General features: G+C 37.2%; 1 protein-coding gene across 1 annotated transcript in view; it reads left to right on the forward strand.

Annotated features, from left to right (window-relative positions):
* The window catches only part of ATG5 (autophagy related 5), an 81,597-nt gene extending 56,456 nt beyond the window's left edge, over positions 1 to 25,141 (forward strand). Inside the window, exons 7-8 of the mRNA XM_082481407.1 lie at positions 807 to 924; positions 24,871 to 25,141. Of these exons, the coding sequence (XP_082337533.1) occupies positions 807 to 924; positions 24,871 to 25,007 (255 nt within the window). The 3' untranslated portion in view covers positions 25,008 to 25,141. The remainder of the gene's footprint in view (positions 1 to 806; positions 925 to 24,870) is intronic.
* The last annotated feature ends 366 nt before the right edge of the window (positions 25,142 to 25,507 follow it).

The raw sequence follows: 25,507 nt of genomic DNA on the forward strand, positions 1-25,507 counted from the left end.
AATTGTGATGATGTGCAAGATGTAACGTGTCCCATAGTTGAAATCATTCTGAATTCCTGTGCATATGTGCAGCAGAATTGGGACATATATGTTCTTTATATCTTACTACTTCCTTAAGTAGGCAGAAGACTCTAGGTTGTCTGTCAAAGCACAACACTTTTTTTTTTTTTTTTTTTTTTTTTTTTTTTTAATTCTACTCTGTTTCTTGAGGCTGAAATAGTTTGAATTTTTAAACATAAAATCTACTGGAAAAAAAATCACCTGGCTTGACCTATAAGGGTACTTGTTTGCACTGCATAGTGCTTAATGTGTTTCTAAAATGAGGAAGATCAACTATTGCAGAAGGTATTGGATATTTTTTACAATTTTGCTTTCACTTGGCAAAACATATAGGCTTATGTTGGGCTCCTAAGTTTGTGCTTTCTGCTTGTTTTATGAAAATTTATAATATATTGAAGTGGTTTTTTTCAAGCAGATCCTATTCCCATAACAGAAGAGTTTTGGGGTTTTTTTATTAAAAAATAAAAAGGATTTAACACTCATATCCGTGACACTGTTTATAAACAATCTTCACAGTTTTCTGGAGTGTCAACTTACTTTCAATCGTTAACAAACGCAAACTCCCCTGCATTTCATTATATGAATGAAATGCAAGGGGGGGGGGGGGAGGGGGAAACGGAAGCGCCAGACATTGCTTCTGCTGCAACCTCTTGTTCTGTCCTATCGTTTGCCTGTCTTAAATAGTAATACTACATGTTTGCATGGTCCTTAAATTGTTGTTTTTGCTAATTTTGTTATTAAAACAGGCAACAACAGAGAGACCTTTTATACAGAAGCTATTTCGACCAATTGCTTCAGGAGGACAGTTGCATACTTTGGGAGATCTGCTAAAAGATGCGTGTCCTAGTGCTGTCGCCCCTGAAGGTACTGTAGAAATAACTTTTGTCCAGTAAGACATTTTTTCCTGTTGGTTTTTTTTGTTGTTGTTGTTTTTTTTTTTTTTTTTTTTTAATATGGGGATTTGGGAGGTAGAACTATGTCTCAGTACCAGAGTTTCAGCTTTCGGTCCTTCCTGGCCCTACAATGTGCCCATTATACATCATGAGCAGTGTTTAGAGAGGATCAGACTGAGTCCTTAGGCACTCCTGAAAAATAAATCTCTGGAAGTTTTATTTTAAAATAATTCATGTACTCCTTTGCCATCATGCTGTTCTTAATAAAAACATTCACATGTTATTTTCTGCATTTTCAAAAAAATATTCTTAAAGCAGTATCAGTATGTTTTATTTTAAGTTACTTTTAATTTTATATTGCGTATACTTTTAATATGTAAAACTCCAAAACTGATAGAAATTGAAGACATTTTCAGAATATTTTTTTCCCTGTTGAAGCCCAACCTTTAAAAACGTACCAGAAAAGAGATTGTTATAGGTATGTAATACTTTATGTATAGTTACTAAGTAGTATTTTGTGACAAGATACCCACTAGTTCATGTAGCATTATATAATTTCATACAATAGCATTTGTTGATCAGCATTTATTCAGAAAAATAAGCATTTCTGGATGTTACTTTAGCCTCAAAGATTACAAATGTTGGAACTCTGATATACTTCTTAGGTGGGATAAATGTAAAAGTTATGTATTCTGCAAATGAAGATCAAAATTAGTTAATGTGAAATGTTTTTCATCTTGTTCTTGCTGTTGTCTTACCAGTACCTGTAAATGAGTAACTTTCTTTTCAGTTAATAAATGGCAACTTGTTTTGAGAAATGTCTGATATTCTAGAGAAGATGTTGGCACAGAATTTACTGGTGTAGTATCAGCACCTTTTGACAGTAAAGCACAAAATTTGAAATCAGTGGAAAAACATATAAGATGTTGTCGTACATAGAAGTTGTGTAATTCAAAATCAAAGTCATGGATTTCTTTAAGTACGGTGATCTTAGAAATCCACTGGGATCTTAATTTTTTTTTTTTACCCTTGTTTAATATTTTTTAACACATGGAAACAATGTCCAAAAACAACAAAAGACAAGAAAAATATGAAATGTTGGTAGCCATCCATACATTTTTCCTAAAGCTACTATAAATTTTAGAGCATAATTTTAGGTAATGCTTTTAACTAACTGTCCAGTGGATAAAACAAGATACAAATAGATACTTGAATGTTAGCACGAGGAAGTTTAACTATCTTTAAGTACTTAAGTATGAGGATGCTACAGACAAAGTGAATTTTAAAAAAAGAATAAGAAGGATGATGCATTTTTTACTTGGAAGGCAGTCCAGAGCACAAATTAAATGAAAGAAACTCAAATAATGTATGTAAAAGTTATTCCAGCGTATAATGGTTGATAGTTTTTATGTGTATTTGTTGAAGCTGCAGATGGAGAATGTGCATGTTACTGCCTTTATTAAAAGGGTGAATGTAATGTAATTTTATCTGAGTGCCAGTGATTTGATGCTTCCCATTAGTAGGCCTTCTTTTCAGATGTTGACAAATGCACCAACCCTTAATAGCAGAATGGAAATGTGCTATGCTAATTGCTTGCTAATTTTTGTTAAAGACTTAAGTAAACAGGATAGTTTTTTTTTTTTTTTTAACGGTGGCAAAAAATGGTGATTATTTGGAAGAAAATAAAATAAAATAGGTACTATCCTTACATTTAGAAGGAGCAATTTGAAATTTGGCAGCAGGTTTTCCTTGTAAGGGAATATACTTGTCTGTTCCTGTATAACTTTGATTAAATTTGGCCTAGTTTTGATCCTTAAGATTGTACCAAACAAGTTGCAAACTTAGAGTTTAATGAATTTGATCCTCCACATGGGTGTGAGCTATGTAGGATTCAGCAGAATTTCTCTTGTAATGCCGCTTTGTATTGTTGCGTTGTTCAGTTTCTCCTCTTACATTCTGAGCGTTCTCTTCTTCTGGTAGGTAATAGAAGGAAAGCTGCCTGAGCTAAATGCAGAAAATAATGCGAACTTTTGAGGAGATAGGGGGGTGGACTGATAAGCAGAGCCAGTGGAGGGGAAGGCAGACTGACTGAACAAGTAATTTGGAAGAAAATGACAGATCTGGATGTCATTAAATGTGATGGGGAGAGCGACTATAAACAGTGTGGCAGGATGAAAGAGATTGGGGCAAGAGCCAAAAACTGACCTAACAACTGTGAACACCTGGACAGAGTAAGTGGGATAGGAGATGATAAATGGATGAGGGAGAAAAAGAAGCATATTGCAGATGGATCATGCACTGAGATTGTGCAAGGCATCCATGAAAGAATGGGAGTGGAAGTGCTGCTGGTGAAGTGATTCCGATGGTCTGGAGACCTGTTTGGAGAAACAAACCAAATCAAAAGTTGAAAAGGGCAGTTTGCACTGGCAGAACAAGATGATGCAGGTGGATGGGAGGTCAGGTGGATCTGGAGATAGTCAGAGAAGGGACTGGGGAAGAATTGTTCAGCATTTGCTGTACAAGTAGACTGCACCCCAGACAGGAATACAAAGTTGAAAATTAAGCATGGCAACATGGAAAGGAAAAAAAAAAAAGACTTAGGAGATCTATCAGGAAGAAGCAGAACTAGGACAAAATAGAGGGATGACAGAGAAAGGATCAGACTTATGGAAAATGACCTGAAAAGATGGATGCCTGTGACAGCAGTGATTCTTACTGCTGAGGACTAAGCACAGGTAAGGTCAGTCCACTTAGGTGTGAAGGGCAGCACTGGTTTAGGCTTGACTGCTTCGGTTCATCTTACTCTGTTCACTGATGATTCAACTTAGCCATAAGAGAAATTTGATTATTCTGTTGCTTGGCTTAATCTACTCATCTCATTTGCTATTCAAACTTCATGTGTGCTATATTAATTGTTCATGCTCTAATACAGCTTTGAGCTGTTAAAAAAACAAACAAACAAACACTAACTCACCAGATTATGCCACAGACCAGTGGCGTAGTGCCACTTTTGAGTTTTGCCTATAGAAATGTTAATAGCCATAACGAGGACGTACTTCTCCCTTTTCCAGCAAGTGGACTAGACTCCTGAGACTACAGAACCTCGGCACATCTGTGCTGCTGAAGTCTCCATGAAACCCACTCAGTCAACCCATTTTCTCTCTGATGCTGGTTCACTGAGTTTAGCAAGCTTCCTGTCAATAGGTGCTCCATCAGTTCAAAATGCAGAGGAGATTATAGAGCTGAGTGTTTCTATCCCATTTTATGGGCATGTGAGAGTTTAATTTGCAAGCATTTTTTTGGAAACCTGGGAAATTTATGCGTAAATGTTTTTCTTCTGAAGTAGTTGTATCCATTTGAAGTTGAATACTTGAAATTTAGGGGGTCTCAGAGTTGTAGACTGCCTGTACAATCTTCATTTCCATACACATGCACACTGATCATTATACAGATTATAATCGCTCTCCACCTCTCATCTCCCTTTGTTTTCTGTGAGACTTTTGTCTTCCTGCACAGGCTGGGCGTGTTTTAGTGTCGGGGCTCTGTAGTGAAAAATCATTATCCTGATTGTTGAAATGATGGATGGGGAATGAATGTACTTCAGGAAGTAGTATAATTTAGGCAGCTGAATACTGCCTTTGGGAATTGAATTCAGTTTGTTCTTCCCTAGGGAATTCATTCATATGTGATACTAGGCAAGCTGAATGTTACAAAACCACCCATTTTATAGAGAGCAGCACCAGAAAAATCCAGTGATTGACGTGAGCGTTCTGCTGAACATCTTGCTTGCTTGTACTTGGAATCAGCGAGAGCTCTGGGGCTTTGCGTGTGCAAACACCAGGCACTCTGAAGTCAAGTTCTAGGCCTCCCATTACTCTTCTTCCCTCCCACCCTCCAAAAAATGGGTATTTCTGGCGATAATAGCTCTTCGACTTCAGTATGCAATCTATAAAATGGTGATAATGCAATGTCTTTCCACAGGAAAATCTTGACGAAACAGTTTCTGAAGGAAGACTAGCTAGCTTGTGGTCAAGACTGTATTTCATCATACTAAAAACTGTCCCCTCTTTGGACCATTTTTGGTACCTTCTAATTTTTATTCTTGTAAACATATGTTTTGTCTTAATCTACAATTTATGTTTATTTTGGTCAAGGCATTAAAATAATGTTGTAACAAAATAGAATGCATTAATCAAAAGTATATTAGAAAATGAGGGCAAACTCTTCTCCACACCTGGATTTTCAGACTTTATTCAGTGTTATCAAAGTTTAGATCTACTTAATTTTTCTGAACCAAGGAAAAAAAGTAGTATTTCATCAAAGATATGCTTACTGACATAGTAGATATTGGTGAAGCAAGTTGTTTTCGACCTTTTTCACTCTTGTTTTCAGAAAATAATTTAGATGTTTTTCCAAGACTATTTTCTAACCCCCCCTCTTTAGTGAACTAAAGCATTGGTGACATTAGCTGCATCTTTTTGTCAGTGCAACACAATCAATATGAGCTTCTCTTTCTTTCTATTTTTCTCCATCTGTTGAACTTTTTTTTTTTTTTTTTTTTCCCCTTTTTCCTCTATGGTTTTCTCTTTTCCAATGACTTTTCAACTGGAAGTTTCATGGTAATTGTGGTGATTGCTTGTCTGTGGTGACATCCGTAACTGAGCTTTGTGCCGTGGGAACGCAGAGAATATATGATTTTCAGACTCAGCATTTGTAGCCATATATGTGAGCTGTTCCTGCTGCCAGATACTTAGGGACCACCACAAGAAGAGGGAGGGAAGGGTTTCAAGAACCACCCACAGTGTCTATATGCCTTTGCTTTAGGAAACATGGATATAATTAAGTCTCTCTTTCAACTGTGCTGAGAAAAAATATTTCAATGAAAAAATGTATTTATATATATGTATATTGAATATATACATTGATTACCAACTGTTGAAAACACGATGTAAAGAACATTGTCAGAAGTAGAACAGGTTGAATAGTGACAGTGAAACAGTGATAGTGAAAATGGTCTTTGTAAAATATTGTGTCAGTATTACTTTGGACTGTTACAGACTGTGGGCAACTGTTTAGATACTGTGTTTTATTTAAATTAGCTTATGAAACTATTTATTCAAGGCTTTTATTGTTTGTTGAAGTGTTCTAAAAAATAAAACTTGAACAGTTATTATCCCAACCCGTACTTACCTGTCTCTCCTCAAATTGGTCCTTTATTCAATTATGTATATATTATCCTGCTTAATGAATGCTGTACAGTGCTCACCTTTCTGGATTGCTAAATAGCTTCACCTCCTTAAGATGTTCATAATAGGAAAACTGATGGATAGAAGTTAAAGGCTTTTTGTTATGGGCATTGTTAGACCAAAGGAAAGAGTGGCTTCTACTTACAGCCGACTCTTTCACTCTTCAGACTGCAAGGCATGTTAGGTTTTTTTATCCTTTTTTTTTTTTTAATCTTATCTTTAATCACTGCAGTGGAGTTGTCGCAGAGAGTAGAGCAGTTTGGAACCCATTTGTCAAGACACATATCAAGCAATTTATACATTCCTAGTAATGATCAGAAAGCGTGAGGAAAAGCAGTACTTCAAATTAGAACAAGCACTAAGAAGTCAGTGTAGTTCTTAAAACTGTTGGCGATTACATTAATTATTTTGACTGTAAAGGATACCTTGTTCCTCTAGAATAAGGAGAATGGCTACCTTTATTAGCAGCAAATATCTTTAAGAATAATAAAACATTGAGAGAACCTTCAGAGAAGATGCTCTTTTTTTCACTTTACAGTACTCCTACTGCAGTACTGTACAGTACTTTATTCTGGAAGACTAGGTTAGAACTGATCTAATATAACCCTCTCTAATTTGCTGTCTAAATGAGTATTTAAGCAGCAAATGTGTAAAGTCAGGTATTTGCTCATTAGCTGAGTAGTTTTTCCTTGGTGCCTATTTAGCTGCTTCACAGGCAACAGTTGTGGTTATGTTGCAACAGAAATAGTAACGCCAAGTCATCACAGAAAGCGCATCTCCTTGCATTTAATATTGAGGCATTTAATTTGTTTCAATTTTTTTCTTTGTTCTGATCCTCCTGTGTTGACAAAGTTTGGAAAGCAGTGAAATAATCCTTGCCATGTTTGATAAATATTAAAATTAATATTCTTAAACAGAAACTAATCCAGTAATCACTTCCTCTGTATTGGAGCCTACTGTAATCTCTCTTTAAGGCATGTTATTATTTGTCTTTTAGTTCTTGCAATAATAAATTGTAATTTATCAGTTACACAGCAGTTCTTAAATGAAAGACAGACACCTCAATCTGAAATTTTACTCTGGGCAAACCTATGCTGTGTATTAGTACATTTTTTACTATATTTCCATAATTACTATTTACTTAAAGTCATCTAAAGGCTGAATACAATTGAAATAGAACTTGGGAGTTCTGTGGTTGTATAGATAATACTTAGCTTCCTATTCCTGACTTCCTGGAGTTACTGGGAATCCTTACTAGAAGATGCTCAATTTCATTTCAGTTTTCAGTCTTTTAAAGCAAAACTTCGCAAGTTCTGCAATTTGAGCATATTAAACCGTTTAGTTCTCAGTTGTGATCGTCTCCTGTTGAGGGGGATGGGGGGGGTGTACTTGGTTTTGTTTTTACGTTTGTTTCTCCCTAAGTTGTTCATACTTAAAACCAAAGTAAGCTGGTCTCACTTAGGTTTTGGGCAATGTTTAATTATTTCTGATCTTGATCCCAGCATCACGGAAGAGTGGTACTTAATTTTTTGTTCTTTTTTTTCAACTTATGTTGACCCATCTTATTTTCTTTCATGTCCATGGCTCTACAGCTGTTTCCTTTTTCCTCCATCATGTTCCTTCGATACCTCTATTCAAGTTGTACATAACTCTTGCTATCCTGTTACTCTTTTAATATCTGCTTTTGCATCCTTTAAAATGGGTTCTTCTACTTTAGCTAAGCTCATCCTAATGTGTATAACTATTTTTGTAGTTTTTCAAACCTTAATTTCCTAATAGAAATAGATCTAGATCTTCAGGGAAGTAGTCAGTCATTATCACTTCTGCTTTAGTTTGTTCTTCTTGCTCCATCCTTTTGTCCTGTGGTGTTCCATTATCTATACTTTTACTTCAGTTTCCTTGCTTTTTCCAACATTTTTTTGTACCATTGGATATGAAAATCTAAAATATTTAGATACCTAGGGACCATGTCTCCCTATCAACAGTCTTCCATTTCGTAGTTTAGACCTCTTGGTTTTCAGATGTCCTCCAAGAAAATTAATGTCCTGGTTACTCAGGGAAGAACAGAATAAAATTGTCCGGTCTCCCCCTTTTGTTTACCATTTTACACTCCTGAAATTGTACAAAGATCCTTTCCAGCCAACAGTCCAAAGTCCCAGTTTTACTTCTCATAGACTGTGTATCATGTAGTTTTTAATCTAAGCTCATGACAGATGTCTTCTTTTATTTTAATATGAAACACCCGTTCATGAGGACTCCAGGGTTAGAATCAAATTATTCTGATTATTCAAGCTACAGCTTGTAAATTCGTTGTCTGATCTTTTTTCCTATGCTTGTGGATGCCACTTGCACAGACAAAAGTTGATCCTTTAATTGGACAGTTCTTGTGTGGTAAAGTGGAATGTCAGCAGTAGTTCCAGTTCCAGAAAATTAGCTGGTCTTTTAATAACTTGAGTTATTACTATTTGTGAGAAGATTTAGCGTATCATGGAAGAACAGGCAAAGATGAAGCTTGATATTGCCTGTGGTCTCTTAGACTGCATAGTTATAGTTTCTATGCAGGTAAGGAAGAGATGTTAAGACCATGTTGTTGCCTGCAAAGATAGCTGATACGGTAGAACACATTATTTGTGGGTTTTCTTCCCAAAATTACTGAAAACCAAAATTAATTATTTGTGCCTGAAGGAGATAGCACAATGGCTATTTTTCCCTACTGTCTAATAACCTCTGTCTTACTGAGATTAGGTAGATTAGGCTACCTGCTTATAGCTAGAATGTCATTTATGACAGATAGATAAAATTAAGTGTTATCTATCTATCTATCTATCTGTTGCTGCTAGAGGGGTCATGCTGCATTTCCCCACGGTTTTATGCATCTTGATGATAGGTGTCCCTGTTGCCAACCAAGGGGCCTTTGTTTTCAGAAGTAGTGATACCAGTTCTGAACTTCAGTGTTTATCAAATTGAAAAGAAAACATGTGAATAATGCATAGCAATTAAAAAAAAAAAAAAAGTTTAGTAGACATTTGAGGTTCCAGTAAAAGAACATCCTAATATTGTAAACAGTTCATTTAGAAATGGTGACTCATCTTATTTGAAGGGGATGAACACATTATGAACTTGTATAACTACAGAGCAACAACTGCAAGAGGAAACAGAATGCTTTGAAGAGGCAAAGGGTTAAAATGATAGAAAACAGAGTTGTTCAGGGGGGTGGGGAGTAAGACTTCTTTCCTCTTCCACACCAGAAATTTAAGACATTGTGCATAATGCAAAGATAAAAATTGTATAATGCAAAAGGAAGCAGTTTTCTTCCACTGCTATCATGTCTAAACAATTCTGGATACAATTTTAATTTGCCAGTGTTGTTGAAGTCTTCATAAAACTTGTTTTGATTTTTGTCTCATGCTTGCTTGAAGACTCAAATGGTAAACATTTGGACATAATGACGCAAACAGTAGGCTATCAATCAATCCCAGTTTTCACAGCATTGTTGTTCATTCAGAAAAGCTGTGTGAACTGACCTCTTTCTACAGCAGTGTCATTAGTTCTTTCAGAAATAAAACAAGGATCAAAAAGACTTCCAGGATTTTTCTCTTAAGACTTGCTGTACTGAATGATTTTGTAAAATTAGGGATCAACTGTTTTCAATTAACTCTCAGCTTTTTTTAATGTATATTGTATGAGAGACTGCATATTAATTGTTTTTGTTCTCCCCCAGTTTTCTAAGCATTGACTTCCAGTAAATTAGTCAAACAGAAAACTGAACTTGGATTAGATTTGCTGTGTAGGCTCCTAATTTTGATGCAAGTGACAAATAGCTCAATAGAAGGGGATAAATCTCTGCAGTGTGAATGTCTTTGGATTGATGTGAAATGTAACTGGGCTTGCTCTGTCTGAGGTCAGAATTAACTGGACCTGGGGTTTACTGTGGGAGCTGCACAGCAAGGAGAGGAGCAGCACAGCACCATCCCAGTCCTTGCTGCTCCAGTGGTGAGCAAACTCGGGAAGCTTTTGCTCCTCACGTCTAGCTAGTCACTCTGACTGCTCATGCTCTCTGTAGGCTGGTCTCTGCTTTTCAATGCTGTGGAGGTATAGTGTTGAAATACTTTTCCAGGTCACCTAAATTTAGAAATATAACTAGCCCTGGTCCGTTTTAGGCAGTTTATTACCCATGCTTTCATCCCACACAGATATGACAGTATTGTGAAGGGTTAGAGGTCTTGTAGCATGCAGGCACACTAAAAGATGATTAAAAGCTCAGCAGTTATACGAATTCTAGTCCACTGTTTCCTCTACTGTGAGAATCATCTTGCAGGTCAGAACTGAACTTCAGACCACTACTTAAGCAATTCCACCCTCCTTGTGTCTTTGACTCAATGGTGCTCTCCATGTTAGAGGAGGTCATCATGTACATCTCCTTTCTGGTGTGAGTCATTATTTGTGCCTGTTATCTCTTCCTAACGAGGCCATCTGCTTGGATTATCATTCTGCATCTGTCTTTCATCTGTCTGACTTCCGACTTTTTGATTTTATTTTTTTTCACACCCACACACACCTACCTGCCCCAGTTGCGCTTTTTTTTTTTTTAATTAAAGTGGAAAGAGTTCCTTTTCTCTGTGTTAAAATTGCATGCATTTTGATTTAGTAGTTCTTTTTGATCAAAAGATGTGGAAGTCCAGAGGTTGTCTTGAGATTATAGAATTAATAGTCATGGCTACGGAATTAATTTGTCATGACTACACAGAAAGGTGCAAATAATTTGAAAGTTAATAGAGTGGCAGCTGTGCCATTTATATGGCTTCTTGTTAACCATCTTCATTTCTAAACAAGCTCTTTGCATATTCAGAGAGGGCTTCTGTGTACAAAGAATGTTCTGGCTTCCTTGCTCTTAAAGAAGAGAAAAAACATGGTGAGGATCTGTGGCTGGTTGTGATCTTTCTGCGTAGAATTTTTCAGGAAATGGCAAGGATAACTTGGTTTTAAGGATTACTCCGATTTAACTTTACCTCAATCAACTATACCAGGATTATCTATTTGGTAGCTTGTGAGCTCTCTGCCCCTTTTGTAGTGGCAAATGGGATGAAATTTAACAAGTCCAAATGCCGGACTCTGCACCTAGGATGGAGTAATGCTGGGCACAAGTATGCATTGGGAGAGGAGTGGCTGGAAAGCAGCCCTGCAGAAAGGGATCTGGGGGTGCTGGTCAACAACAGGCTCAACAGGAGTCAGCAGTGTGTCCTGGCAGCCACGAGGGCAAACTGCATCTGGGGTGCATCAAAGACAACGTCACCAGCCGGTCAAAAGAGGTGTGTATCCCACTGTATTCAGCGTTGGTGTAGCCTCACCTTGAGTTCTGTGTGCGGTTCTTCGCCCCACAATTTAAAAAGGATGCGAAGGTACTCGAATGCATCCAGAGGGGGGTAACAAAGCTGGTGATGGGGCTGGAAGGGATATCCTGTGAGGAGCACCTGAAGACTTCAGGCTTGTCTAGTTTGGAGAAAAGGAGGCTGAGGGGTGACCTCATGGCTCTCTACAGCTTCCTGAGGAGGGGAGGTGGAGAGGGAGGTGCTGGTCTTTTCTCCCTGGTATGCAGTGATAGGACACATGGGAATGGCTCAAAGCTGCATGGGGGGAGGTTTAGACTTGGACATTAGGAAGCATTTCTTCACCGAGAAGGTGGTCAAAACTAGAACAGACTTCCTAGAGAGGTGTTTGGTGCCCCAAGGCTGTCAGTGTTTAAGAGGTAGAGGTATTTGGACAATGCCCTTAACAACATGCTTTAACTTTGGTCAGCCTTGAGTTGGTGAGGCAGTTGGACTAGGTGATCATTGTAGGTCCCTTCCAACTAAAATACTCTATTCTAGACTAGTATTTCCTTTTCCATCCAGCAACTTTTCTAATATCACAAGAGTGATGTGCTTTTTTCTTTGTGACTGAGAAGTGGTTTCTGGGCATGCCCGTGCATGCACATTCAAAAGGGTAGAATGTAGGAAGAGGTACAGCAAATAGGGAAATAATCCTGTTTCTCAGACAAGCCTTTGGAAATTTGTTCAGCTTCAGCTAAATTTGATCTGTCGGCCACCCAATAAGTTTTATTAGTATCGGGCTCCAGACTATTATCTTTAAATTTGTCAAAAAGCAAATTACTTTATTCAGGCACAACTAATTTTAAGTCTGTAATTAACAGTAATAGTATGAAATAGAGAAAGTAAAATCCTCCACAGAGCAAAATAATTTTTTCAAAATTTAGCTTATTCTGTTTGGAAATCACAAGCCAGCGCTTCTAAAATTCTCTGCAGAAGAGAGGTGGGGTTTTTTCATCCTATAGCAGTCTACTTCATGGGCTGTAGTAGAGCTGCACTTATTAGGAGCATCAGTGTCCTGCCCCCAAATCCCTGATGGAATGCTACAGAGCTGACAATCTAGGAAGTCCAAGAAAAGATTGTGGAAAATTCCTAGAAATTGGGAAAGCTTTCTGTCAGTAATCTACCATGCACATGAGTTTTAGGAAAACTTGGAACCAAAGTATCTTGACAAAATGCTTTGGTTCTGAATTTTCAGTTTTAAAAGGAATATTTTTTCGTGTTTTAGGAGGAGACCTCAGGTTCTTTATGCACTGTACAGACACAGCTGTGTGTTCCCACAGAATTTATCACTTAGACAAAAGATGAGTGAAGAGAGACAAAAAGGAAGGAGAAATTAGAGGCACAGAGTGGTGATGTGGCTTGCACCTGGTCACACTGAGGTCAGTAGCAGAGTTAAGAATTGGATTTCTTTTGAATCGTGATCTAAATCAGTCTGTCTCACCCCAAGGAGATAATTTAGCTGAATAGGCATGAGCTGTTGCCTGCCACTTGCCCTGAGGTCCAAAGAGTGGGTTCTGGTCCATTTTATGAGGTACATGTATACCTTTAAATTAGGTATACCTTCTGTATCTTTAGGGGGGATGCCGAATGAAATCATTACCGTCTTACCTCTCTCTTGCAGTCTTGTTCTATTCTGCCTTGATGCATATAGGTATAACCTGATTTTCCCAGGAAATAAACATCTTACAGGGTGAAAAAGAAGAGAACCTGCAAAACTAAAGGATCTACAAAAAATAATTAGGAGAAAAGTAGCAGCCTTACCAATAATGTAAAGCAGAGTAAACCATTAATAAACACCATTTACTGTATTCTACTCTCTTCTCTAAGGATTCAGCAGCACTTGTACAATAGTAGTTGTCCCCATCTTGAATACCTCATTTTAATCAGAGATTTTTGACAACTTCACATTTAGTGGATGAATTGTACTTTCTATCTTATTTGGCACGTATACTGATTTGCAGAATTTTTGTAAGAAAACAGAGGTAAAACATTTCCTTATGTCAAAGTCTTATGCAATGGCTTGGCACGTGCACAGAGGTGCTATAGTCATTGAAGATTTGAATGCCTCTTGTGCTCCTTGCCTTTCTCCTGATGGTATCTTCACCACACTTATAATGGCAAAATGCAGTGGGTATCTACACTTTGGGAAACTTTACAAAGTCCAGTATCTTAATGCAAACTGTTACTGGCAATTTAAGCAAAGAAGCCAGATGTATGGACCAGGTGGACAAATAGATGCCGTTGTACCACTTGTGATGTTGGGGGTCAGTATCCTCAGATGGCTGCAAAGCCAGCTCTCTTTAAAATTGTAAACTAATGCAGCAAAATTAGCTGTAACTCATTTCAGAGCTATGTATCTGCAGTGTTTTGTCCATATAGCTAATGATTCCCAGTAATATTACTAATTAATGATACTAACTTAGAAAATTCTGTTTGCAAATGCTGTATGTATGTGTTATAAGTTTTATGGATCTACTTGTCTGCTGTAAAGTGGAAAAATACTTTCTGAACTCTAAATAAAAAGAAAAATCTTACTAGTCAAGCTCAAAAGATTATATGATAATCTATCAGCTTTGAAGCTAGCTCTTGTTATTTTGGAATGGAAAAATTAAAATGAACTTTTGATGAAAATTCACTTCCAATCTTAACTCTGAACAGGTAGCTGTTTGGGAAGGGTTTTTTTTTGTTTTTTTTTTTTTTTTTTGTTTTGTTTTTTTTTTTTAAGGTTACTGTGCAGTGTAAAGAGCCCTTCATTACTGTGGTAGAGATTTCTAAATACTTTAATCTGCTAGCTGTTCAAAAAAACTTACAGTACATGTACGGAAAAAGATATTAATGTGTGCAAACTCTATTGCCTGCTCATTAAAGAATTTATTTTTCAATGAGTAAGGGCCCGGAAGAAGCTAATGTAAGTATTTTAGCAAGGGTTTGTATTTCTCTGATAAACAGCACTCCCCTTCTGTTTGTGATCACAGGATGAAAGCTCTCGAAGCTTGTATATGTACATTTTTACTGCTACATCATGTAGTGTGCTCTTAAGATTGAGATCTCATTCCCCAGGAAGCATTTCTGTCTAAGATTAATTGCCCTTTTAAAATCAGTGTTTGATGTATTCCTTTGGCTATATCCTGACTCACTTTAACCCTCTTTGACCTGACCCCACTGACTATTACCGCCATGGCTGAAGCAGAAATCCTTCAGCTTGATGTATGCAGTACAGACTTGAGCCTGTGGTTTTTCACATCGATGGATTCAATTAGCTGAGTTTTTACGGATCAACTTAGCGGAGGTTGAAGAATTTGTCAGACATGGAACAAAACTGTCCATACTTTGGGGTTAATTGAATAGCTCATCTCCATTTTCATGTATAGTTTGCTTGTGAAGTTGTTTACTTTGTCAATCATCATAATAATATTGTTGGAAGTAGCATTTAAAAGAAGGCAAAACCAGTTTATTTTTCTCCAGTTATATGGAGGAAGGTACAAAACATGAAATAGTGAGCGTTAAGCCTTTGATCTGTATATATCGCTTTTCAGGCAAATGTTTTTAAACTGTAATTATGTCCAAATGCCCACTTTTGAATTTGATTTATTAAACTGGGCAGATAAACTAACAATTAGCATTATGGATTAATGAAAACAAGTAAACTTGCTGGTTTTCTCTGTATTGACAATGATTTTTCAGGAGCAGTAATCCTTTTTTGCTTTGCCTTGCTAGGAATAGTTCATCATTTGATTAGCTGAAAAGTTCATTATAAAAGATGAACGGCCATTAGAATCGAAGAATATTTGCAGGCATGATGTGAATTATAGTAACTTGAAAATGAAGTAAAATAGAGGTTGAAAGTTCAAGAATGCCATTAAAAACCTTTAAAAGTGTATGAATGTGCATATTCATAGGGAATATATAATATGATTTATAGAGAATTTGCTATTTGTTTGGCATAACAGTGTTTTGAAAACAATGACATTATAAAAGATCTCAAACTATGAGCAACAAGAGGTCTTTTACAGCAAATTAACTTGCTTTATACCAATCTTTACAGAGAAAAAATCATTCTCAAACGTTGTTTTGTTTTTTTTTTTCCAAGAACCATATTGATCACATTTAGCTCCCTGGCTGTACACAGAGATAGCCTTAATTTCTGAAGGTCAGTTGTACAGGGTTTAGAGGGAAGGGAAACCTCAAATCTAATTAAGGGCATGGTACAGGATAGGGTTAACTTATTGTAAGTCAAGATGCCTGCCGTTTTTTTTGGGTTTTTTTTTTTTTTAAAAAAAAGCTATACAACTCCTTAAAGTGATTTAGCTCTCCCTCAACAACGGAAAACATAACGTGGATGAGTTGGGATCAATTTGCCATGCACGCAAGCATGTACCTTTTAATGCACACCTTGCCTGTTCCCTGTATATATACATGTAGGGTGTGCTTGCTTAACAGCAGCATGATTTGTATTGAACTTTGCCACTTTGTTCCCATGTGCATAACCAAACTGAAACATATTGCAGAAAATTGTTTTATAAGTTTCAGTTGCTAACCCCAGTCTTTTATAAACTAGCGCAGGTTTATTGCTGGTTCAGGGCTGAGGCTAAGGCACTGATGCTAAGGATGAAGGGGTATAATTATATTTCTTGGGAGTTTCATCTTGTAATTATTTCTTTTTCTGCCTGAACGTAGATGTTTGATGGGAAGCATCTCAAGTTCAGTCACTGTAAGGTCTTCTAAAACCTTTTCATTACTAAAATGTTAAGTTCTGTCATAAATTAGTTTGGGACATATTACAACAGCCCCATCAAAAAACTTCTAGGAAATATACAAGAATAAAAATAAAATTAAAAAAAAAAAAAAGACCCAAACCAACAACTTTAAGTAAAGCTTTTATTTCCATCCTCTAGCTGGTTTTCCATTGAGCTGCCTGAACTCTTTTACAGAAGGAAAAATCCCCTTGGTTATCTTAGATGGCATTACTGTCAGTGTTAACTGTTTTGGACTGCACGGAGAATTGTTAAAAATAATCTGCTTGGGCAACCTGGACTTACTGGTGTTTGAGGCCAAATTCACTTTGCCTAAAAACTTTTTCAGTGGCATAGAAAAAAAATTTTCTAGTTTGTTGACATACTTTCAGGCTGCTATGACCTGTGACAGAGAAACTTCTAAGTCACAAATGTCTAAACGCAGGTAGATATCTGCCACAAGAAGATCATGTAGAGATCAGACAACTGGCCTGTGTCAAAACAGTGTAAGGAAAGACACCAGTAATTAAAGCCAAACCAGTGAAATGGACTTCATGGCAATGTTGCAATGGAGAAATACTTGAGATAACTTGCCTGGAGTTATGCTTTTGTAGTCAAGTACTCTGCAAGAACAGACTTCACGGAGGTTGATGCACGTCTAGTTCTATCATAGCATTTTGGACTGAGAAGCAGTAGTTCTTATGAGGGGCTCCGGTAAGATGACATCAAGGTGCTGGAAGGATGAAATTGAGACATGTGGTATGAATGACAAAACACTGCAGGACGGAGAGACTTATGTTTTGAACTGCTTATTTTGGAGAAGGATTAAAAAAAAAAAAATCAAAATAACGAGTGAGAAAAGATAGGTTAAGCACTCCTGTTATCTGTAAGGGGTTGCTCTGTAAACCTATTAAAAATTCCTATTAACATTCCTTTAATACAAAGTTGTGGATTTTATTTAGTTGGTTGTCTTTGAGGCCAGGAACTTGCCATAGTTAAAGGTGTCTAGGATATTTGTGTGGATATCAAGAATATCCAGAGCTGAGAACATATATTTAGGAAAACTATGACCTTCAGTTTCAGCAATTGATCTCATGTTACTACCAATTGTTAAAATGAGAGAGATTCTCATGTTGCTGCTAGCTAACCAGATCTACCTAATTGTTTGTTTATATTCATGTTGGCCAGTTGGATTATATCCAAGAACTGAAGTTCTTATTCTCCAAACCACATCTTGTGTTTGGAACAATGTTTGTTCCCGATACAGAATCATTCTGAGGAACACGGCTCGTTCTGACTGGTGTTCTGACACATGAATTTCTGTGTGCAAGTTCTTTACCTGAAATCAGCATCAGTGGCTTTCCCCAGGGCTGGCAGGATATGGAGGCAGGAAGGAAAAATCAGTCCTGTGCTGTTGTGTCACGTATCAGCCTCTAAATTTTTGAGGTCAGAGGAATCTTTTGTTGTGGCTGGGCTATTTTAGAGACAGCTTTGCAGAATTTTTTGTGTTTTCTTGCTCTTGGTCAGAGGATACTGAACAGCATAGCTGCTGGTTGTGATCCAATACAGCATCTGTGTTTCTGTGTAAGCTGATAATTATTCCAAATTAGGGGTGAGGAAGGGAATAAGGATTTTGGTAGTTTATGTGTGATTAAAATGAGGTGAAAAGCATGTTAAGATTGATATGGAAAATAAGTCATTTCTGGCTATAGAGCCTGCTGCTGTGACAAGCTGGGTCCTTTTTACAATAGGGTGGAATTCACAGAAAAGTAAGGAAAGTCTGGGATATGATGGCTGAAATAGGCTAGTATGAAGCTTGTAAAAACTCTCATACTGAGATTTCATTTCATTCCTATTTTAAAAATTTTAAATAAAAAAACCCTGCTTAATAGATTGTGTAGTAACCACAGACGTTGAAGCTATCCATTCTTAAATATAAAATATTTCGTATTGGTGAAGAGAACTGAAGTGTTCACTGTCTGAAGTACTTGTGCTGAGTTCAGTCAAAGAGGTAGTGATCATTCGGCCAAGAGATTTGACCAAGCTCAACCTTTTTTGTATGCACTTCCCATAAAATTATGTAGGTCTTGAGCACCTGTTAGTACTCATCTAAATAGGTAAGATTTGTTTAAAATACGAGTTTGTTTTTCTGTTTGAAACCTCTATATTGAGCTCATCATTACTGTAGAACCTGAACATCTCGCCATATTTCTGTACTTTGATTGCTATTACACATACTCCTGCCAGAAACTGCAGAAATATTCCGGTTAGATTTGAGTTTATGAATGGAAAAGCCTGAAATAGTGTGTTTTAACGTCTAATATTTTCTTTAAAAAAGATACTTAAAAAAATTTAAGTGTGGATATTTATTTATAGATGGGTTTAATTCATTCTGTACCTAAGCTTGCTCACTGAGCAAATAAATATTTTGTTATAGATTAATAAAGATATGGTATCTGGCTAAGGTAAATATTATACAAGTGATGTGAAAATGTTCATAAATACCCCTTAGCTTTTTTTTAAGTTTACGGATATTTTATAAGCATGTAATTTTTGTAGCACATGCAATGCAAGTAACTGTGAAGCTTGTTTTTTTTTTTTTTTTTTTGTAAATGGTAGCCAGTCATTGTCAATTTTAATATCAGACATTGGAGTTTGTTTTCTGTTTTGGACACATTGCTAGGCGCTCTTGATCGGTTTCAGTGGTAGCAGCTGAAAGATCCTTGAAACAAATTGAACCATTAACTGCCAATATTGAGGGGTTTTTGATGTTACCTACTTAAAAGTGCAAAAAGTGAAGTACATTGATCAAGTACTTGTTTATTTATATTCTACTAGTGGTGCGGAAGTCACTGGAGTACTTTAGACCGTGAGGCTTGTCTGGGGCTGTCTCCTAGGACATCCAGCCTGAGGTGCCTGGAGAGGGGAAGGACACTTTCAACCACTGTCCAGTTCTTTATTACCACTTGTGGTTACAGGTTAGAACATAGTCTTAGAACTTGCTTGCTAATAGAGTGTAGTCTTTTGTAAATAATGGCACAGTTTCATATGTGATCCTCTGTGCTGGACCAGAAGTCTAGCTCTCAAGGAAATTTTCACCTGTGCTTGCCAGGGACTTAGCCCCACTCAGCTGTGACTTTAGGCTTTAAAATTTGAGTCAGCAATATCTGTCAGTGACGAACGTAGTGGTCGCATCTACACGTGAAGAACGTTACTGAGCTATGTATCTGTAAGTAATTTCCGAAGAGATCCTTGAAGAGGTAGATGAAAATCTTCCCAGTGAAGATGTTGGTGTGTCTCTTCGGATTCAGAGATGTTGGAGGCACCAGCTGCTGAGCATAGGCTGTCAAGGAGTGCTCTGGCTGCTTCAAGGTAGCTGCACCTAAAGGCCTGTTCTCCTGCCCGGTAATCGGAGGAGCAGGAGAGGTGGAAAGGAAAGCAGCCGCACCACAGCCACAAAAGGAGACCTCTGCTCCTTGTAACGTTGCCCCAGATGAGTTTTCCTACAGTGTGGTATAACCTATTGTCAGGAATACCTTAAGTTTCGTCTAATCCAGAACATACAATGTATTCTGAAGACAAGCTAGCAAATGTTTGTGGCCCGCCTCACAACTGAAAAAGCTGGAAACTAGTTCCGTTACATTAATTGTAAGGCTGCTACTGCATGATGCTTTCCTTAGTTATATTCACTCTTTACGCTTTTCAGCGTTCCTGTTCAATATGGTCTGGTGGCCTTGTATCATGCAAGAAGTGTGTTGTTTGCTCCTAGCTTGGAGCACAGGGTTTTATTTCCCTTTTCGGGGTTTTAAAGCCAATTTTCTAAGTGGTGCTGCCTTGAATTAGAAGCTGTGGTTTCTGCATTGATGATGACTACAGGCAGGCTCTGGGACTTGCTATGCAGAGGACTTGTATACTGAGGATTCTAATTTAAGTACTCCAGGGAAATTTTGGCTAAATCCTGAATATCTTGTGTTGTCTATCAGTGAAAGAATTTAAGCCAGCTAAACTGAGCTGACAGGTGATTGCTAGAGGCCAAAGATCAGAATGGAGGTATTTCATCCCACTGAGTGGTGGGATTTTAAGTGGTGCATCACAGATGTAGTCTGGGCTGGAGAAGATGATCTTGTGTAGGTGAAAGGGAGGATGTAGCTGCAACCTTGGTGAGCATTGTGGTGCTAATCTGAGTGAGAAATGGCTGGAATATGTACCTTTGCCTTTTCACTATTCTGCTCTTAGACACTTGAATCTATCTCAAAAACAATCTTTTCTTTTCCCTCCATCCTTTATAAATAAAAAGATAATTCAGTAGAAAAATGTATTTAGATTGCATCAGGGGTATGTGTAACAATCTGATGCTGAATAAGCTAATGAATTCGTTTCCTAATATTGAGTGGTTTACTTTGCAAGCAATAACTTATATAGCTAAAGGAAATACAGAAACTTACCATGTGATACCATGACATTGTACATCTTCCTACCTTCTCTGAAGACTACAGATTTTTCTCTTCTTTGTTCTTTCTTGGTCTCTCACTGATTCTTCAACATTGAGGGGTTTTAGAGGAAGCTTGGGATTAGCAACAGCAAATATTATAGTAGTTAGGGCATTCTCCTTAAAGAAGAGAGAGTGGACTCAAGCTGCCTCAGGTTGAGGAGGGCTTTGAGCCACTCTGCCTCAAGGACTCTGAGATGCAACAGCCACCATCTCTTGCTTCCTTCCAGCAGATGCCTATCTGCAAAAGAGTCCTTTGCCAATACTTTCTTCGGCTGGACCAAGGTGGTTTCCTGATCACAAACACTGAGGCACCTTACAGATGATAGAGAAGCAGACTTCTTCTTAATCCCTTTACTTCAGAGCTCCCTGTTTCTCTACAGAGTTGGAAAACTCTTCTGACTTCGTGGTATGATTTGTTAGCCTGGGTCAGGTCCCTACCTTAAGTGCTGCAGCCTTTGGGTTAGTGTCTAAATTAAGTGATCTGAAATGTCTCAAAAATGTCTTAGTACACAATGTGTAAGCACAGTTATCTGCCTTCTGAAAATGGAATATTGTTAAATTTTACCAAAAAGCTATATAATCTGTGCTTATCACTCGCCACTAGTGACTTTTGGGGGCTATAGTGCCTTCTGTATTCGTGGATTTCCACAAGGAAAGCAAAGAAAAATTATTTAATCCTGGGACAACCACTCTGATAGGAGATGACTTAATTGGTCTTGAGGCTTTTTTTTTTTTGTAAATGCCAAAACAGTATTTATTATTTGTGATTTATTATGTGTATCACTTCAGTAATATAAAAATACTCTGATTTTAAGTAAATAGTTGCTATGTACACACATTATAAAAACTTCCTTCGAATCATGTATTGCTATGCTTTTATTTTTCTGATATTTCCACTTTATCCTCTTCCTGAGATTAATATGCAACAAAGTAAAAAAGAAAATAATCTTTAGGTCATATGATAACTAACATGTCACTCAGTTCTATCATGATTTTAAAAGGAAAAAAGAAAGTCCGTGAGGTGACTGGAAAATTTGATCTTGATTTCAAGGAAGTTCTGTTTTTTACTACATAACTGAATATGGTAAAATGGGTATTGACAGTAATGATATTACCGGGTCTGGACTCCATGCACTACAGGTGAGGAGAGTTATTTGCCCAATTTTTCATAGGCCTGGTCCAATGACATAGCATTGATCTATGTAATTAAGTCATTTAAATCTTACACCACTCACATAAATACATGTTGTGTTTAGCAACCTGTACACTTTTATAAAGGCATTTTGCCAGCCTGAAAAAAGACTTTTTGTTATCATAGAATATGGGGTGGAGGAGAAGAGGACACCACTTGTTGTGTCAAGATGCATACATAACAAGCCATGACTCTCTTAAGACTATGAACAGTAATGGAAGGAAAAATATTATGTAAATCTCATGTCTATAAACCAGGCAGATGAAGCTTTCGTGATAGCTAACAAATCATCCAGAACCCAGATCGCAGTGGTAGCGGTGGATACAAATTAGATGGTCGTTGAGAAAACGAGAATACTTTCCAGTAATTTTTCTAGTGTATTTGCTGCTGTTGACAACTTTTTGCTACGTAAAGCGGAGGAGCCATCTATAGGAGAGAGACTCTGTATGTGATTCAAAATGGGGAAGTTACTGAAAAGATGAAGGTTGAGGAAAGTTTGGGTAAATGTGCCTTAAGTGAGAGTTTATGGTCCCTAACAAAAGGAGGGAAGAATGCTGAAGTAAAAACAATGGATTATGTGAAGGAAGGTTACAGTAAATACAGAATTGGTAGATAAGATCTCTTTAGTCAAGCCTCAGGGGGAAAAGGAATTAAGGAGAAGTGATGCTTTGTCAGAGATAATACTAAGGCACAAACAATGCTAATGCAGAGATTTAGACTTTAATTAAACTGTAAATTCTTCATTGACCTCTGAGACTTTCTCAGTTTGCTGAGGAACAGAATAAAAGATTTGTATGAGAAAGGGACAAAGTTGGGTAGGGAGCAGGGAATGGGGGACACTCGGATTAACTGCATTTTATTTTTAAGCAAAAGGCTTCAAGTTAGTATGCACGTTCACACACATCCAAAATGTTCTGTCACACAGTAAAAGAAAAGTCAAAGTGTTTATCATTTATAAGCCTTTCCTCCAATGACATGAAAATGATAATGAAGTTCTAAAGCTTTTAAACTATTTTTTTGTACAGGTTTTTGCTAAGAGTCAGCTATGTATAGATGGCTAGCACAGTGCTAATGCCGAAACAGCAGTCTGCCATCTGTCTGCATATGCAAATTAGTTGTTTCTGAAAATCAAACGATATTATGAAATATAAAGGTCACCAACTCAGTAGCCAATTTATGGAATACCATAGATAGATTTTAATTTGAAAGTGCTAAATCATATAATTTGGAGTTACTTTAATATTAAAAATGTTTATATGTTCCCTAACTTCTCGGTACAAAAACTTGGTTTCTGAGATCTTTTCTATTGGAGTTTACACTCTTGACACTCTGACTGACAATATTTCAGCCTAGTAAATACCTGCTTTGCTTGGAAACCAGAAGTTTATTTTTAAATTACGTGCTGCGATCTTCTGACCTGCCTGCAATACAAACAGAAACCAGCAATTGTTTATGCTTAATTTAGTGTGATAATGTGTATATTGTGCCATTTAGAGAATCAAGCTTTATCTGTTTAATCAAGAATTTGTACAGAATATGATACCATACGTATGTAACATGTAACTAATGTATAATGCTTTATTTTAGGCAAACATAACTGTCTGCTTCTGCAGGAAGAATTATTACTCACCTAAAGACAACAGCAGATTCAAGGATGATTCTTCCTCATCTAATTTAGCCTGTGCTGGCGTAGATACCCAGTTATAATATAAACTTCTTCAGGCAGCTGTCAAATCATTTTGGTTACCAAACAAATAAGAATTTATCTATGTTATAAAATAGGGATTATGCTACAACGGGGGGAGCTGAATGAAGGAGCCCGTAATGGTACCTTCCTTTCTAGATTCTGCTCTCTTCCATGCAACTCTAGGGTAGCATGGTGGTTTGTTCTCTAATATAGACAGCTGAGGGAGGGGGCAAAATGCCAATTAGAGATGGCAGTGGTATTTTTGAGCACTGAATGTGGATTTCACTGCGGTAGGTCCATGTGAGAATGCCAGAGTATGGTATAAAAACAGTAAAACTTCACTGCCTACTTCCCCCCCCCCCCAACCATTATTTGGAGCATATTTCAGATGCTCTTCTCTCGAGGCTCTGAAATAAATTTTCAGTTTTGGGGTTTTTTTAGTTCATTTCGTGACAGTTATGTCAGTTGCTTTAGCTGGTTCCCATCGTTTGAATCAAAGGATCAAAGTACTTGCATCCTCCGGGACAAGTATAAATAAAAAGAATTGAAATATTCTTAGAAAATATTCTTGTCATACTGGGAATCATTTGCTAACTTAGCTTTTCCAAGAGATGAAGCTAAGTGAGGAAAAAGCTGGTGCCAACTCAGCCTTCTGAGTAATTCTGAAATATTGCTAGAGACTTAAGTAAATTATTCTTAGCAAAACAAAATTACTTCAGGAATACTACATCTGTTATATGTCTGACATACTACACGTAGTCCAGCTCTTTCAGAAGATCACAGTATTAAGAATGCAACTTTATTAGCACGTTCTAGGAAGCTCAACGTCTTAAGCGTGATCTGTGTAAAATTCACATGGCTTATAGCCGGGTGAGATGGATAGGCCGTAACTGTGTTGACACCGAGCTGTGATCACTGTAGGGAAAAAAAAAAATTGCAACTAATAAAGAAAAGTGGCAGTTTCATTAAGTTTCATTTTACCCCATTTTTTTCTTGGCGTTAATTTTAACTCAAAGTTTGTGTTTTAGATGATAGAAATATCACCTTTCTCCATACCAGTATTTCCTGCTTTTCATTCTGTTAAATATAAACTCTGTAACACTAATTAAATCTACTGTAAATTAAGTATAAGTAAATGTTTAATCTTTCTGTGAACTTTGATTGGTGTACTAGTGGTTTCTCTTTTTCTTTGAATTAGATGGAGAGCAGAAGACTCAAGTGATGATTCATGGAATTGAGCCAATGCTGGAAACACCCATACAGTGGCTAAGCGAACATATGAGCTATCCAGATAATTTTCTCCACATTAGTATCATTCCCCGACCTACTGATTGAAACTCAGCTATATTGGTATGAGGATCATTCTCAAGCTGGAATTATAAGGGCATGTCAACTTCTTGCTTCTGTCAGTCTTGCCAGAGGCAGCCTGACCAGAAAAAGAAAAAAAAAAAAAAAAAAAACAACAAAAACCGAAACAAAACAAGAAGTCCTCACTGCTGCAAGCCAAACAGGAAGAGAGATCCTATCATCAGATAAGGGCAATTGGGCTGATCTTATTTTGCATCACCGCTGCTTTTCTTCACCGCTGTAATTAAATCAGTTGCGATATGAAAGAATTTACAGGACCTCTGCAAGTCTGCTGTTTTCTTGTAAAGTATAATGAAGCTGAAACTGTCAGCCGAAGAGCAAATGGAAATATGCCACTTGATTGTATTTCTGATTAACAAATAAACAGGGCTGTTTCCTAAAGCGGTACTGTTTCAACTTTGAGAGTGGAAACATTGGTTTAATTTTCTAGAAAGTTAGACATGGAGAGATTCAGTTACCAATAGCTT

This window comes from Vanellus vanellus (genome assembly GCF_965231255.1).
Source record: "Vanellus vanellus genome assembly, chromosome: 3".
Lineage (NCBI taxonomy): Eukaryota > Metazoa > Chordata > Aves > Charadriiformes > Charadriidae > Vanellus > Vanellus vanellus.